At 42.7% G+C, this 17,677-nt stretch overlaps 1 protein-coding gene across 4 annotated transcripts in view; it reads left to right on the top strand.

The window, feature by feature from the left end:
- The first annotated feature begins 839 nt into the window (after positions 1–839).
- LOC145398768 (ubiquitin-conjugating enzyme E2 R2) overlaps positions 840–17,677 on the top strand; it is a 90,832-nt gene continuing 73,994 nt past the window's right edge. For all 4 annotated transcript variants that reach the window (XM_080271581.1, XM_080271580.1, XM_080271579.1 and 1 more), the window contains exon 1: positions 840–1,667. In XM_080271581.1, coding sequence (XP_080127707.1) covers positions 1,491–1,667 — 177 coding nt within the window. In that variant the 5' untranslated portion in view covers positions 840–1,490. The remainder of the gene's footprint in view (positions 1,668–17,677) is intronic.

Here is a 17,677-nt window from a genome sequence, read left to right as displayed (position 1 = left end):
TTTGCACTAATTTCATGCTTGGTTGTCAGCCAGAGCTTAGTTATAACTGTTACAGCAGTAAAGTATTCTAATGATGAATTATCAGTAACAACTAATACATAGTTTGTACGTACATATTTATTGTGCCACTTGTATACCTGGTTGGTTCACCTATCAGGTGTTACATCAGAGTATTATTTATAGGTTTCAGTGCACATTATCTGATGGGGATTAAAGAAAAAGCTAAATATTGCCTATTATTACACAGTACCTCCTAAACCTTAACTAGATAATTACTGTGCCGTTACCCAATTGTAGCGAAGAATAAGTGAGCGAGAAATTATCAATTTATTTACCACGTTACTGTTAACTTACATTAAACTCTTTTGATCATCATCATGACAGGATGATCATGAAGTCTACTGTACAACTCCATCGATTTGTGTTCGTATGTAAAACGCAGAATCAGCTCCTCTTGATATCGTAATCACATCAGTGCGAAATATAGGAATGTTGTTGTTATGTAATTGTATCAAATAATAATAGACTAGGGAGAGTTAAAAAATATAAATAATTTGTATAGGGTTTTGAGAATGGACACTCCATTGTTCGTACGGCAGGCAGGCGTGCTGCTGCAGATATTGCCGAGGCAGCAAGGCAGGATGTTTTGCCCCAAGGAAATGATATGCAGTATACATATAAATTTATTATATTTTTGGTTAACGTAGCTGTTTTATATAATAATTAAAACAGTGCAATTTTATTTTTCAAATTGTTCGATATGTTTTCCCGTTAGCAAGCATCCCAGAACAACAAATCCGATAACTTTTCAGTTCTGGATCATATATTATGGTGTGAGGAGGGAGCTGGTTGGTGTGGCCTACTTTTTTACCTTTCCGTATTAATCTTTCATTGAAAATATAGTATTTTGCACAAAGAACTGAATAGCAGACGATGCGCAGAGTAGACTCTGGCGGCAGGGTAGGCAGAAAGGTGAAGAACACTTGAGGTGGTGTAGAGGAGAGCCGCCATATTCCCTGTGTAAAGCGGATGGAGGCAGCTGTTATAAGACTGCTAGGCTGACTATAGCTCGCCATTCTCACCCACAGTGTCAGTTCCACCAGCACGCACTCCTTAACTGCCTTGATCACTGCCAGAGAACCGTGAATGCACGTTCTGCCCGAGGAACAGGAGGTTTGATCGTGCCTAGAAGTAATTTGTTTGTTGTGACCAGTATCTCCCTTTCTACGGTATAGAAAAATATCTTCAAAAAATTCTGGAGATCGTACGTGAAATATATGACTAGCTCAGTGGCACCCTACAAGGAAATAACGTGGTGCAGGCGAGGTGGTTGTGTTGAGGTTGATCAGGTGGTGGGCAGTAGAATTGATTGTGAGTGGAGGGCGAGGTGGAGGCTGGAGGTGTAAGGAACCCAAGAACCCAGTGGAGGTGAGAGGCCAGGGGTGCAGGAGTGAGGTAGTGGGGGCTCGAGGCCAGGGGAGGCAGGGACCATGGCCGTGCAGCCCTCCAGCAGCGCCGTGAGGGCCTTGTCCCTCGAGTACCGCGGCCTCCAGGAGGAGCCAGTCGAGGGATTCTGTGTCAAGCTGCTCAACGAGGACAACCTCTTCGAGTGGGAGGTTGCCATATTCGGTCCTCCTGATACTCTCTACCAGGGCGGATACTTCAAGGTGAGCCCCACTCTTCACCCACAAGTCAAGGCTTCCTGGTAACCCATATTTGTTGGACACAGGTCACACGTCATTGAGGCATGGCCACCTCCATGAAAATGAAACATAATTTCAGGGTTTCGTATATTGCCTCCACTTACCTTCACAGCAAAGGTGGATGGAGGTTATATATTCACCCCTGTAGCCAGCCGTCGAACCACGTAACCTTTTCTTACTGAATTGTGATGGATCGTTACTTGATAGAGGTTAGCGACACAGTGGTACCGTAACTTAATTCATTACTCGATCATCTAAAGTAGTTTATCGTTAGAAAAAAAAAAATCCTTCGAACCTGTCATTGGAAGCCTGAGACTATACTTTAAGAATTAACACACCGACCAAAAATGTGAAGTTAAATCATAATCATCCCAGCATCAACAAATGCTTGGGGTTGGAGGTCCAGTAATAGAAACTTTGATAATTGAAACCGTAATTTCCTTAGTCATAAGCTATATTCAGTCACACAGATGTGCACCACATTACTGGGCAAAATTGTTGTCAACTTAGTAGCATTATCCTAAAACCCATACAGTGGCATTATCCCAAAACCCATACAGGATTGGACTGACATGTAGGATGGAGACGCTTCCATTCACTGCCCAAGCGTGGAACCCTTGTCGTTGTGTGTCACTACTATTGCTATTGAGGCCACATTTCGAAGTTAAACTCATTGGTTTGCATGTAAGACATAGCCTATACACGCCAATTACTTTGCAATTTTTGTGAGCCCATGATGGCACCAGAATTTAGTCACTACTGGAGAGTGAGGCATGTATAATCCTACAGAGTGAGACGTACATGTATGCCAAAATTCATGTACGCATATGTTGAAGTTCGTCACTACAGTGACGTCTGTTTAATTATTGTCACCGCCAGACGATTTTATGCTGCATGGGAGACATTCGTATGATTTAAGATACAGCCTTCATCAACCTCAGCATGTTAAAAGTATCGCAGAGAAATTGTGAAACTATTATTTAAAAGAAAAAAAATCCAAACTTGCCTGATTTAGCTTAGATGTTGTTCAGATGTGCGTGGGTGAAGTGAAAGAAGCGTACATGTTTACAAGGCGTTATCACGCAATATAATTATAATGGCTGAGTTCATTGTGGAAACTTTAAAACCTTCGCAAGTTTTGGTGTGACCAGTTTTTGTTACTTTTTTTTTTTTTTCCTACCGTATGATATTCAGCTTGCGATTTTTTTTTTTTTTCCCACAATCCGATCACGTACCTAAATGTTCTGTCAAGTGCCAGGCACCTTAATCCCGTAAAGGATGGTCACAAAGAAATCGCTTCCACGTCGCCCTGTCCTTTTGCCAGTAGGCTGCCCTTTCTCCCAGCTCAGACCTCCTTTCTTATATCTTCATCCCCCCCATTTCATCCTTGGTCTCCCCATCCACTTCTCAAATATCGGTACTATCTCCTACCCTTGAACTGAAATAATGCGATGGGAGAAAATAATAATAATAATAATAATACGTCGGATTCAAGGGGTTAATATCCGCTGAACACATGCTGGTCAGTTGTGAATAACGTAACGTAACACTTTAGGTCGAATGATTATACTCGTTTTAACTTGACCCATGTTTTCGTCCTTTTGCAGCTTATTTCGCGTAGCTCATTGGCAGAATAAAACAGTACTACGGCTTTACATCTTTTCCATGGCACTTCATGATAAACAGTACAATTAGTCTAGTGTTAGGTAATCCATTCCATGAAAACTCGGCATTCAAAACTGAGAGATGGTGATTTTCTGCCAAATTCAAGTGAAAAGGTTATAACTAGGTAAAGGAATGACGGGAGCGATCTCAGACCTGTATTATGGTCCATTCAGTACGGTGCGGTATATATATATATATATATATATATATATATATATATATATATATATATTGTAGCTTTTTTTTTTTTTAACCAGTGGACATGGGAATTTTTTTTTCTATTTTCCTTTAAAGAACAAACATACCGGTAACCTACAGGAATTTCCACTCGTAGCCAAGATATGTGTTTGTGAGAAGGAATTGGTCATAGCTTGTACTTAGGAAATTGATCGTAAGGTTGTTAGAGGGAAGTGATCTTAAGTTTGTTAGTGGAAAATGATCGTAAGATTGTGAGAGGAAATTGATCGTAAATTTGTTAGTGGGAATTGATCGTAAGTTGTTAGTGGAAACTGATCGTAAGTTTGTTAGTGGAAATTGATCGTAAGGAGAGGAAATTGATCATTACGTTTGTGGGGGAATTGATCGTGTGTGTGTGTGTGTGTGTGTGTGTGTGTGTGTGTGTGTGTGTGTGTGAAATTGATCGTAAGTTTGTTAGTGGAAATTGATCGTAAGGAGAGGAAATTGATCATTACGTTTGTGGGGGAATTGATCGTTTGTGTGTGTGTGTGTGTGTGTGTGTGTGTGTGTGTGTGTGTGTGTGTGTGAGGGGATTGATTGTAAGTTTGTGAGAGGGAATTGTTTATGTCTGAATGCTGGCCTTGGGTTTTTTGGCAGCCTACTTGCGTGACACCTGTGTATCGTATCACCTGCACTATACTCTGTTTAGTTTAACCTGGCCCAAAATTGCCATATTGAATGTTGAGAGGTAACAGTAGATTGACTAGAATATTCTGCTAGTCACGAGGAAGTATTATAGAAAAGCAGTGAACTACGGAATATTGGCCGCAAATGAACACTGATCGCTGCCAAGTAGTGAATTGCAGTGCATTTATTGTTTACTGCACTACGTTATTATTATTATTATTATTATTATTGTTGTTGTTGTTGTAGCTATCATCACACCATTTATTCAACTAAGGACAGAGTTAACTATCTTGTTCACAACTCTCATTGCTACTTTTAGTCCTTCCTACATTGAATAAAATCATTTGCAGGAAGGAAGAATAGATTATAAGACCGCACCGTGTTGCTGGAGTTTAAGTCCACCACACTGACCTAACGAAATAAAGATAGAAATGCTCCTGTCCATACAATATTGTGTACGGTATTTTATGTACGAAATATACAGTACACCAGTTAGATGGGCTAAGCAATGAAATAAGCTTTTAAAAATTGCGGAAATGCGCAGTTTTTGTGGTTAATAATTATAGAAAATTACGATATCAGTCTGCATTCACAAATACTGCATATTGTAGACCTAATGCAGCCTAAACTCACAGTGAGTGAAAGCAGCATCCAGGTATCTTCCCGGAGTTGCCTAACACTGACTAACTGATCTATTGCAGCCACTCTACTGGCTTATGTTCTTATGTACCGTAATAGGCCTATCCTTCAGCCCTAACCTTGACAGCCGCATTAGTGTGTGGAGTTAGGTAAGACCGCCATTACAGCAGGAAGGGGCTGCTAGAGTATGGAGAGGCTGCGAGTCAAGTAGAAATAAACGCTTTTGGTAGAAATTGCACTGAAAGTAATTAGCCTATTATGAATCTTAAAATTCTTTACAACTTTAAATAAGATTTAATTATATTTTGGAGATTAGTGGAATCTAAGTGTTCATATTGCAATGGATTAAAAGCCCGTGGGTGTATCGCTGTGGTTATTTTGCCGTCAGTTGTACAACATTGTTATTTCCACGGAATTAGATACCAGGTATCTTGAGGCTAAATGAAATACCGGACACTATGATGAAACAGTTTGTCAGGTCCTTTATGTCTGTTAACGAATTTTCATGGCGTTTCGGTTAAAAAAAAAAAAAAATACTAGATAAGTTATCATAAATGAGGGAAATCGCGACGTATAAAATGTCATGGTAAAATGCATAATAAAACTTCATTGTCGTAAACAACGGAAATTCTATGGTTTTGTGTTCAAATACTGATCATGTTTAATTTTTACAATAGCTACCGTACGTTCGTTTACCATAGCCTATGTATTCAGTTGTATATTTTGTGTAATAACCAGTCGAACGTGTAGGAAAGTGGAATATAAAGAATAGGTGATGTAACTATCAATTTGTAGAGAATACAAGAGATTCTCAGTTCTCCCGATCATAATCAGGTCAAAAAATACCGCACGATGTGTACGGTATATACAGTATATAGCAAACAACGAGCTGTGGCAAACGCCATTGAGGTTGTGGCTAGTTTATACTCTATAAAGATATAATTCTGAATACTGGAAATAGCCCTCCCATAGGTGGAAGTACCATGAAAGCAACGTTTGTGGGAATCCCGGGGTGACGTCATAGTGGTGTTACGCAGCCTCACCAAACTTCCCCTGTTGCTGACGCCGTATGCAAAGTCTTTATTATATTATTATTATATGGACTTTGGCTGCATGACCTACCGGTACAAACCCAACCTAACTTCACTTACCAGTCTAACTTAACCCAGCCCACCCTAACCCAACAACATAATCCAGCCCTCCCTAACAATCCAGCCCAGTTTAACTTGCCAGCCCAGTCCAACCTAACCTGACCTAAGCCAACCACTCAAGCCACCCTAACCTAGACCAGCCTAACCTAACCAAATGTAACCGCTGCAGCATAGACACTGACACTCTTCGGAATACTTCGTGCTACTCTTCAATGTTGTTACCGAATATTACATCTTTGGTAGTTTAGACAAGTACTGTGAGGAAAATATGAGTGTATATTCCAAAGCTTAGTCGAAATTCCCTCAGCTGAATGAAATCGTTTTGTACCATGAGACAGAATATTTATTGTGTTTATTATTGTCCTGGTAACCTGGTTTTTGTAACGTAGCTAGAGAGAGAGAGAGAGAGAGAGAGAGAGAGAGAGAGAGAGAGACGGCAACATGGTACACTGGTGGGGTACACACCATGGGACAGCAGCATGCCAACTAGCGCGTTTGCCTTAGCCTGACAGAGATCCTTAACCTCATTCACCCGAGTTGGTTAGGGGTGCGAAGATTGGAGAGATTTGACTAGTAACCGAGGAGCCTCACTGTAGTTCATGGAGCCTCGAATTAAGGTTTAACTTGCGAGGATGACATAGTTCCGTAATGTGAAGGCAAACTATTAATAGACTAAGCTACCAAAGGCTACTATGTCATGGCCGAGCTCTTGGGTGAAGTTTGTGTCCCTCGTCTCTGCCCACTTAGCAGTGCTGTTAGGGACCTTGATGTAATTTAGATTGTTGCTTGTTGTACTGTTTGCTAGGGGAAAAAAACTAAAAAATATCGGCCTTTATAACGTTCGATATTAATTCTTAGCTGTATTTATTTCACTAAACGCTTATATAATTATGTAATTGCTCATGTATCATCCCTCTGGCCGCTACCACGTCACCCACTCATCCGGCTTAACTCATTCAACTCAACATATAGGCCTACGTCTCTCTCTCTCTCTCTCTCTCTCTCTCTCTCTCTCTCTCTCTCTCTCACACACACACACACACACACACACACACACACACACACACACACACACACACACACACACACACACACACACACACCTCACTCCCACACAATCAATAAATTCACGATTTTGTCAAGAACACTTCTGCCCTACGTGAATATTCAGTTTCAGGCGAAGGGAGGGAGTGGCATGTGGTGTGATAGGGTGATGCAGGTGTTGTGGTGCTAGGGTGATGGTGTTGTGGTGATAGGGTGATGCAATTGTTGTGGTGATAGGGTGATGCAGGTGTTGTGGTGATAGGGTGATGGTGTTGTGGTGCTAGGATGATGCAGTTGTTTTGGTGATAGGGTGATGCAGGAGTTGTGGTGATAGGGTGATGGTGTTGTGGTGATAGGGTGATGCAGTTGTTGTGGTGATAGGGTGATGCAGTTGTTGTGGTGATAGGGTGATGCAGTTGTTGTGGTGATAGGGTGATGCAGTTGTTGTGGTGATAGGGTGATGGTGTTGTGGTGATAGGGTGATGCAGGTGTTGTGGTGATAGGGTGATGCAGGTGTTGTGGTGATAGGGTGATGCAGGTGTTGTGGTGATAGAGTGATGCCTCCCTTGCATTATTTTACAGATATTTTTTTGGCAAATGCTCAGATGAAGTTGTGTCCATGGTGCCACCTCTCCATGCCTTCCCTCGTGCTACACGGGCATCTGGTAGCGCTCATGACTGGAATGTCACTCAGCCATATTGCAGAACTTCTGCCTATCAGAATTCTTTCATTCCCCGAACTGCATCTCTCTGGAACTCGCTTCCCCAGAGTTGTTTTCCTCCAAATTTCAACCCACAACTGTTCAAGTCTAACTGTTACAGATATTTTATGAACAGAGGACACCAGTAATCTGGTGCATGGATTGTTTTTTTTTTACCCGTTTGTTTTTCCTTCCTCCGTTCTGTTATTAAAAAAAAAAAAATTGTGGTGATAGGGTGATGCACGTGTTGTGGTGATAGGGTGATGCTGGTGTTGTGGTGATAGGGTGATGGTGTTGTGGTGATAGGGTGATGGTGTTGTGGTGATAGGGTGATGGTGTTGTGATAGGGTGATGGTGTTGTGGTGATAGGGTGATGGTGTTGTGATAGGGTGATGCAGGTGTTGTGGTGATAGGGTGATGGTGTTGTGATAGGGTGATGCAGGTGTTGTGGTGATAGGGTGATGGTGTTGTGGTGATGGTGATGCAGTTGTTGTGGTGATAGGGTGATACAGGTGTTGTGGTGATAGGGTGATGCAGTTGTGATGATAGGATGATGCTGTGGTGATAGGGTGATGTTGATGTTGTGGTGATAGGGTGATGCAGGTGTTGTGGTGATAGGGTGATGGTGTTGTGGTGATAGGGTGATGCAGTTGTTGTGGTGATAGGGTGATGGTGTTGTGGTGATAGGGTGATACAGGTGTTGTGGTGATAGGGTGATACAGGTGTTGTGGTGATAGGGTGATGCAGTTGTTGTGGTGATAGGGTGATGGTGTTGTGGTGGTAGGGTGATGGTGTTGTGGTGATAGGGTGATACAGGTGTTGTGGTGATAGGGTGATGCAGGTGTTGTGGTGATAGGGTGATGCAGGTGTTGTGGTGATAGGGTGGTACAGGTGTTGTGGTGATAGGGTGATGCAGGTGTTGTGGTGATAGGGTGATACAGGTGTTGTGATAGGGTGATACAGGTGTTGTGGTGTTAGGGTGATACAGGTGTTGTGGTGATAGGGTGATGCAGGTGTTGTGGTGATAGGGTGATGGTGTTGTGGTGATAGGGTGATGGTGTTGTGGTGATAGGGTGATGCAGTTGTTGTGGTGATAGGGTGATACAGGTGTTGTGGTGATAGGGTGATGCAGGTGTTGTGGTGGTAGGGTGATGGTGTTGTGGTGATAGGGTGATGCAGTTGTGATGATAGGATGATGCTGTGGTGATAGGGTGATGGTGTTGTGGTGATAGGGTGATGCAGGTGTTGCGGTGATAGGGTGATGCAGGTGTTGTGGTGATAGGGTGATACAGTTGTTGTGGTGATAGGGTGATGCAGGTGTTGTGGTGGTAGGGTGTACTGTTGTTGTGGTGATAGGGTGTACAGTTGTTGTGGTGATAGGGTGATACAGCTGTTGTGGTGATAGTGGGTGAGGCAGGTGTTGTGGTGATAGGGTGATGGTGTTGTGTATAGGGTGATACAGTTGTTGTGGTGATAGGGTGATGCAGGTGTTGTGGTGATAGAGTGATGGTGTTGTGTATAGGGTGATACAGCTGTTGTGGTGATAGTGGGTGAGGCAGATGCTGTGAGATGGAGGGTTAGGTGAGGCAGATGCTGTGAGACAGTGGGTGAGGCAGGTACTGTGAGGTGGAGGTGAGGCAAGTGCTGTGAGACAGAGGGTGAGGCAGGTGCTGTGAGATGGAGGGTTAGGTGAGGCAGGTGCTGTGAGACAGAGGGTGAGGCAGGTGCTGTGAGATGGAGGTGAGGCAGGTGCTGTGAGGTGGAGATGAGGCAGATGCTGTGAGACAGAGGGTGAGGCAGATGCTGTGAGATGGAGGTGAGGCAGGTGCTGTGAAATAGGAAAGATGCAGGTGTTGCGAGACGGGAGTGTGGCGGGCGGGGGGGGGGGGCACAGTTCAGTGGTGGGTGCAGCGAGTTTACCTCCACCCTCCTATCCCTCCTCCTCCCCCTCCCCCTCCCCCCCAGCGCCCTCCAATGCAACTTCCACAAAAACCCAGCACCGATTTAGCATCACTGTTGAAGAGAGGTGGCTAGTGAGAGGTGGGGCGAGGTGTGGTGTGTGTTGTGGCATGGTGTGTGTTATGTTTGCTAGGGTGTGGTGGGATGGGTGTTAGAGGATGCGTTGTGTATTGTGTGGTGGGGTGGAATGTGGTAGGCGGTGCAGTGTGGTGCGATGGGGTTATTATTCTTTTAGGCTGTGTAGTGTAAGGTGTGTGTGTGTGTGTTATAGTGCCGGTGCGTGTTATGTGATGCAGTGTGTGGTGGGGTGCGTTATAGTGCGGTGTGTGTATCGTTACCTAGTGTCTGGTGGGCTAAGTGTTGTTATAGGCCAGTATAGTTTGTGCTGCCTTGGCCCTCATAATATACGGTACGTGTGTGTGTGTGTGTGTGTGTGTGTGTGTGTGTGTGTGTGTGTGTGCTTATCTCATTCTAGTAGTTCAGTTACTCTTCTAGGAGCTGCCTAGCATGGGCCAGCCGGCCTACTGCAGTTATCCTCTCTTCTTATGTTCTTGTGTGTGTGTGTGTGTGTGTGTGTGTGTGTGTGTGTGTGTTAGTATTTTTTCCACAGGTACGATACTACGATACTGTTGTGTTTGGTTGGGTGTAGCTTGTGATATGTGTTATGACGCTAAGTAGGCTAGTGTGTGTTGGGGTGAGGTGAGAGGTTTGTAGGTTTGTATTGTGTGTGTGGTGGGTTGAGGTGACGCTGTGTAGTGGTGCATGCTGTGGTTATCTGAACTGTGGTATGGTGTAGGAGTGAGGCGGGTGTGGTGGTGTGTGCCGTAATGTGGCAGAGTGGGGTTTGAGGTGTAGGCTATTGTGGTAGTATGCGAAAGTTAATCGGACGTAGGTAAGATGAAAGAATGTTGATACCTGTGAGTGTGTTTTTAAAGTGTAATAATGTGCAGTGTTATGTAGCAGCAGTAACTGTATGGTGTCTAGTAATTTTTGGCACTGCACTGCACGGTAACAGCAGCGTAGCTAAATACGGTAGTTTATGTGAATTGTGACAGAAATATGGTCATACCTGGGGCAGTGTGAGGCATGGTAGTAGTGTATGATATTGTAGGCTAGTTGAGCAGTGTGTGATTGTGTGACAGTGTTGACGAGGTCTAGCACTGTGATATATAGTGGTGTGGCAGTGCGGCATGGTAGTACTGTTGTGCAAGAGGGTAATGAGGTACGGTACGGTAGTTGTTTAGCATGGCAGTGTGAGGCAAAGGCTAGTAACAGTGTAGCCTGGTGTTGTGTGGCCGTATGTGGTGTTACATGAGAGATGCAGTCTGGGACAAAAGTTCGTCTCATATTTCACCTCTCCTGCTTTTCACTCCCCTCTGTTTGCAAATATTCCTAAGTTGAGGGAGGCTTGATTTGTTTCTCCGTCCACTGATGATTCCCTTTGACAGGATGCGTCAGTGAGGAAAGTGGCTGACATGCATCGAGAATAAAGTTGAGGCAGTGGTACAGTAGGCCAGCTTTTGTCTTTACTGTGCAGGAGTGAGGTGTGTGCAGTGAGATGGAGGGACAGCGTTGTGGTGGCGACCGCTCTGGAGGGAGTGGGAGGGGAGGAGGGAGGTGAGGGGAGGAGGAAAGGAAGCGAAGTACGAGTTAGCAGTGAGGGGCAGGTGGGTGGAACACGTGGGGGCTCTGCCAGGCCTGACCAACACCATACCGCTGGCAACTCTCACTATCGTCTGTTTCTCTGCCTTTGTATCAGTCCTACCCTCCATCCAACAACCCTGAAACTTTTTTACCCTTGTTATTATTCATTGTATATCGTCTTTTTCTGCGCCTATGCCTTGTCTCCGCCTTACTTCCACCCTAAGACATGAATCCTTGTACCAGGCCTTTGTTCTCCGAGTCGACTTATCGTGGCCTTTGCAGGCAGCCTTGTGTGTCTCCTACTCTTTTCCTACCCCACCCCCTTTGTGTTTTAGGATATTTGACGAAAGGTATTAAAACTCCCATTATTTATTTATTTTTAATTCTTGATATTTACAAATTGTTTTCTTGAATTCTTGAGAAGTGGATGGGTGAGAATAGCCTCATTTAGCCCCATCATTATCAGTTGGTTCGCATAAGCTAAATAACATCGACTGGAGGTAGCAAGAACAAGCAATTACCTCATCTTAGTGAACGGGTTAAGTGACGCAGGAAGCCTTCTCAACATTGTTCCAAGAAAACACCCGGCGCCTTCATATATATTCCTTCTGTTCCTTGTGACCGTAAGTTTCATCACCATCCTTCATAATTTCATTGAGGCCTCCTGTTTTTTTTTTTTTTTTCTAAACAAAGTAGAAGTATTTGACATCAACAAGAGTAAACGCCAGAAGTACATCAGCGTTTTAAATGTGTTAGTCTATTTCCGACGCAACTGAAGTACCTCTGTGCAAGCTTTTTCAGACTCAGGAGTTGTCCCTCATCCCATCCTGTTCGCGTTACACCATCCTTTTAGCCTACCTCTCACCTAACGATCCATTCACCTTTGTGTTTTTACCTGACACATATTATGATTTTTTACCTTACGTCTGTTATATACCGGTATATTTTTTATCTTGCGCAGTTATATATATATATTTTTTTACCTTACGTCTTTTATATATTTTTGATCTTACGTCAGTTATAACTAATATTTTATCTTACGCGTACTGATGTCTATTGATTTTTACCTTACGTCTATTATGATTTTTTTTTAGTTATAGCCTGTATATATGTGATATAGTGCGTGTGTACCAATAGGGCTGTAGCACTTGGCCACTCCACCTTGTACCGATGTGATTCTCTCTCTCTCTGTTCTGCATAGGAGAGACTTCGACGTGGGGTTAGGTACAGCTTTCATAATTATCCTTTCACCAATAAGGCCTGTGCACTGAGGAATATGAACTCGTCTGGAGGTAGCGCAAATGTAGCCAAAATGACGCCTTCGTAGTTAGCCTAAAGTGCTAAAAATGTTGTTTCTCTTCATCCACCCTGTTATCTTGCTATCCCGGGACGAATTTACACAGACAAGGAAAAGCCTGTTGGAATAAGGATTTGACGAATTGCATGTGTGAGCCAAACTATATATATATATATATATATATTTTTTTTTCACGTTGCACCAGCTTCTTCAAAGATATATTATTTCCTGGGGGTATAAAAAAGTTAGTTCCTTCAGCCCAATGACGTATTTCTCAGCCTTTTTTATGCATGCTGCTTACACACGATTTTATTTGAATTTAGAGGAGTTTTAATTCAATTTTAGGGAGACTTTTAAAAATGGAGGGGTCGAGTAAGCTTCCATTAACCCGTTCACTACTAAAGGTCCCTTCCAAGATAAATAAAATCGTCTGGAGATTGCTGGAATAAAAATTGATAATACGTCTTATCATTAAAGGAATTAATTATGGAACAAAACGTCCTCGGATTGAAGTCTTATTAAATCACAGGGCGGAAAAAAGTTTTAAAAGTTTCACGGCAACATACAAGAAAAACGATATATTTTGAACACATAAAGATGATGTGGTAGGTGGTGGCGACCATTATCCACTCACTTGATGTAGTGCTGCCTACTTCTTCCCTACCCTTTATCATTCTTTTTCTGTGCCTGCCCTCCTCTCTTCCTATTTCTCCCATCTTTCCTGTCACTTCTTATTGCTTTTCTTTCCTTTACAGGTGGCTTTACATTGAGTGACAAGCCAATTGGTTTCCTATAAGCCAAGAAATCATTTACAGCGCTGGGTGGTACCGGTAACCATATAACCAAACCATACGTGCTCCCTACGTGTCAGCAAGTGGGTTGGTGGAGGGTTAGAGTCCCTCCCCGTAAAACAAATAACTCAAAGTCAAATGGCCACACCTTACGGGATTATGGCGTGTGGCAATAGATAGAAAGATGATTTGCCAGTTTCGCCAAATTTAAAGTGTCAGTATCCGTTCTGTGGAAAAGCAGGGATATTTTTAAAGCCCGTTTGCCAGTCTGCCAGGATGTACAGTACAGTAAGTACCACTTTTATGGAGAAAGTTTGTGGTATCGTTGAGAACATGTATAAGACGCTTCTCATTTTTCTCAGATTTACAGTAGCCGTTTACCAATTGTGTGTACAGTTTGTGATGGCTACTTTTGAACACCTAAAGCTGATTTGTCATTATTTCTACATTTGCAGTTCCTATACAGCCTAAGTTGGGTGCAAAAGTGGGTAGCTACTGTATATTTTTTTTTAAAGAGGGTAGAGCTTGTTTGCCAGATTCACTAGATATACAGTAGCTAGCTTGAACATTTTTTTTTTTTTATGGAAGAAAGAAAGAACCAAAGGCCAGGAGCCCGCAAGACTGTTCCGTCAAAAAAAAAAGAAAAAAAAAAAGTAACAGCAAAATTCATGATCCATTCATTTCGAGTTGTATGGAAAAATATTATGGACGTAAAAACTAAAATAGATTTGTATGTTTCCATATATTTGTATGTATGTATATTTGTATGTTTCCGTATATAGAAGTTGTTTGGAAAAATTGGTATATAGCCTATATTTTGAACATAAACTAGAACTGCTTTGCCAGATTTACAGTTGGTATACCTGTATCAGTTGTATGGGAAGTTGTGATACATTTTGCAACCCATCCTTGGCTCGTGTTCTTGTCGGTTAAGGAAGCTCCCTAACACCTTTTCCTAAGCGATTTTTTTTGCATATTACACCTTATTGTTCTATTCTTTGTTACCGTATATAAATCCTAACACCGCCTTATTATGCACAGATAAATTACCGTACAAAAATATGCCGTATTAACCGGCCATACCCCAAAATAAATCGCTAAGGAAGAGGTGATAGGGAGCCTCCAGCCATATATCCCGTACCTTGAGAGAGAGAGAGAGTGTTGAATAAAATCGTCGAGTGGCAGGTAAAAATAAATAGTAAATGCACTCTTAGATTGAGCGTATAATTCCAGCTGAGATTTATGCAGTCGTGAATCTTGGACCGTATTGTTGATAGGAAAGGAGGGTTCGTAACATCATCTCCGTAGCGAATTATTTTGCAAATTACCGTACCGTACATCATTTTATCTTGTGTAGGCCTAGTTGAGTGTTTGTAGGGTATCGTAGCGGCTGGCATGCAAACTCCTGTATTAACGGTATTATTTTTATCCATCTGTAGGACTGAGATGCTTATTAGTATTATCCATCTGTAGGACTGAGATGTTTATTAATGTCCATCTGTCGGTTATAAAATGCACCTTTGTCCACTAGATTTCATTCAGGCCTCAGTCAGGTCAGCAATGAGACACAGACGGAGTGGAACAGAATTGAATATTTTACTATGTCTGCCACCCTTTAACTGTGCCTGCCACCTCTTAACTGTGCCTGCCATCAATTGCCTCATTCCTCATGTTCTCCTCACCGGCACTTGTCTTCATCTGTTAACCTCACTTGTTTTGTTATCTCCTGTTATCCTCACATGTTTTTTATCCTGTTATCGTGGCCTTGCACATCACCCATCCTCCTGGCCCTGGTTATCAAAATTCACAGCCACTATCACAGTCCATGTCCGGTCAGCAGAGTCTGGTCTCTTGTTTGCAGTCACCGTCCATTCATTTAAACTCGAGACAAGTCCCTCTAGATGCAGTCAGTAGTTCCTTTACACTCGAAACTTAAAGGTATCTCAGGTCAACAGTTGCAGTCAGTTGTTAATTTACTTTTTCAGAACTTGATGTATCGTCATGTTTAGAGTTTGTCAGTTTTTTTTTTTTTAAATTGTTATTTCTTGGCATAATTTGACGGGATCTTTTTGTCAGTATTTGCAGTCAGTATTTTTTCTTTTCCTTTTTTTCTTTTTATTTACGTTGTCAAATATCTCATGTCTACGTTTCAAGTCAGTATTTTTTTTCCTTGTAAAATTTAATGGGGTCTCGGGATATCCACAGCCGAAGTCAGTAGTTCTCTCCCAGTCAGAATGTAATGGGATCTTGTCAGACTAACCAGGAACATTCAAACTGGCGTGAAAAATCATATCTTCGCTTCATAATTTCGAAACCCAAGACTTACGAAAAGGTTATTGATGTCAGCGGTAGTCTGCCTTTCAGAGACTGCTGCATCAGTGTCCTCTTTCTTACTGTAACTCAGACACTGCACAGGTTTCGTTTGTACAGTTTGTTGTGGCTTACGTTGTGTATGAACTGCTTCTGTGTACGTACCGTATGTCTTCACTCAGTGCAGCCACCATAAACACCTCAGGTAAACTAAAGTAACTATGAAGGGTGGAAAAATAGGGGAAAATAAACAAAAACTAAAATGAAGCGCCGAGAACTCCGGCCCCGAGCAGTCTATGCTACACAAAGCGTGGCTCGGTATGCCTCCCACGGACTCGCCATACAAATCCCATGATAGGGTTCATTGTGGGTTGAAATGAGACTAAAGATAAACTGCCAGCCCCATATTACCTTGACCTTTGACCCCGTGACCTTGCTGACCTAACCAGTTCATCGTCCCTCCTTACTGTATCACTGATAAACGTTTGGTCGAAATCCGTCGAGGGGTTCAGGAGATATCGCGCCCACAAGAATAAACTAAGGCGACCCCATATAACCTTGATATTTGACCTCTTGACCTAGCTGACGTAATCTGTCCATCATCTCCTCATACTGTATCACTGACAAAAGTTGGGTGTAAATCCGTCAAGGGGTTCAGGAGATATCGCACCCACAACAGTGTTACAGACGCACAAACCCACGCACGCACAGACCAGTCACTCAGTGCCTCCTCCAACATAGATAGGTGGAGGCACAATGAGTCAGAGTGAAAAATATAAAAAATAAAATCCTTTCTAATAATAGTTGTTGGTGTGGAGACGGTGTTTGTCCAGCAGAGTGGTCGGTAGCCTTCATACCTGGCGGGAACCTTGATCACAAAGGCTAGTCTACCTGAAGTTTACAAGCTCTGTCATTTGTCGACTCTGCTGTACTCTATTCCTCTTCCTTGAGCAGCTGTGTGTGTGTGTGTGTGTGTGTGTGTGTGTGTGTGTGTGTGTGTGTGAGAGAGAGAGTGTGAGTGACCGTAGTGCTCACAGTTTTCATTTTTTTCCAGCCCGATGACTAACGGTACCACATTTTGTCACTTTTGCTACCTCCAGACAGTTTTATTCAGTATAGGAGAGACTTAGGAAGAAGGGAGTACCGTATTGTTGCTTTCACTAACTCCTTCTTCACTACAAAAGCGGCCTTAAAATTATCATAGGACATCTGGAGGTACAGGAGTCAAGAATTATAAGCGTCACTGTTGCCTTCTTTCTCAATCGTGGCCTAAAATTACCACCACTCCGTCATGAATACTGAGTTGTAGCCAGAGATTAACACAAGGCTATGATGCTAGTCGCGAAGAAGTGCTGTGGAGAGGATGTTGAGCTGTAGCATAGTTCTGCCACTGAGATACGTGATGGAAGCTGCTGAAGGGCGTGTTGTGGATTAGTTACCACCTTCCACTTCCTCTAGCACCGTTGCCTCGTCAGCTTGTTAATACTCTCAGTTCTCTGTCTCTGCCTTCTGGTATTACCCTTATTCTCGACGGTTACGGAGGCTCCCTAATGCCTCCTCCTGAGCGATTTATTTTTAGATACGGGTGGCTAATATCGGTGTGTGTTATGCCGAGTATGTTGGTAGTACTGGAATGATTTAAATGACACAGGAGAAGATAGCAAGGAGTAATAAGCAAAATAAATCGCTTAGGAAGAGATGTTACGGATAATTAAGTTTGCCCTTTCCTCTCACCTCCTTCATGAGAACACCATCCGTATAAATCAACTTTCTGTACCATTTGTTAATTATCCAGCATGCTTACTTTCGTCTAGTTACTTAATACAGAGTACGTGAAGGTATAGGAAGTCCCTAAATATGACTTTACCGTAAATATATAACTTTAAATATGACTAAATATGACTTTAAA

This window comes from Coenobita brevimanus, chromosome 46, assembly GCF_032717465.1.
Source record: "Coenobita brevimanus isolate Jiangsu-jjx chromosome 46, ASM3271746v2, whole genome shotgun sequence".
NCBI classification, from domain to species: domain Eukaryota; kingdom Metazoa; phylum Arthropoda; class Malacostraca; order Decapoda; family Coenobitidae; genus Coenobita; species Coenobita brevimanus.
This window is presented reverse-complemented; position numbering and strand designations above follow the sequence as displayed.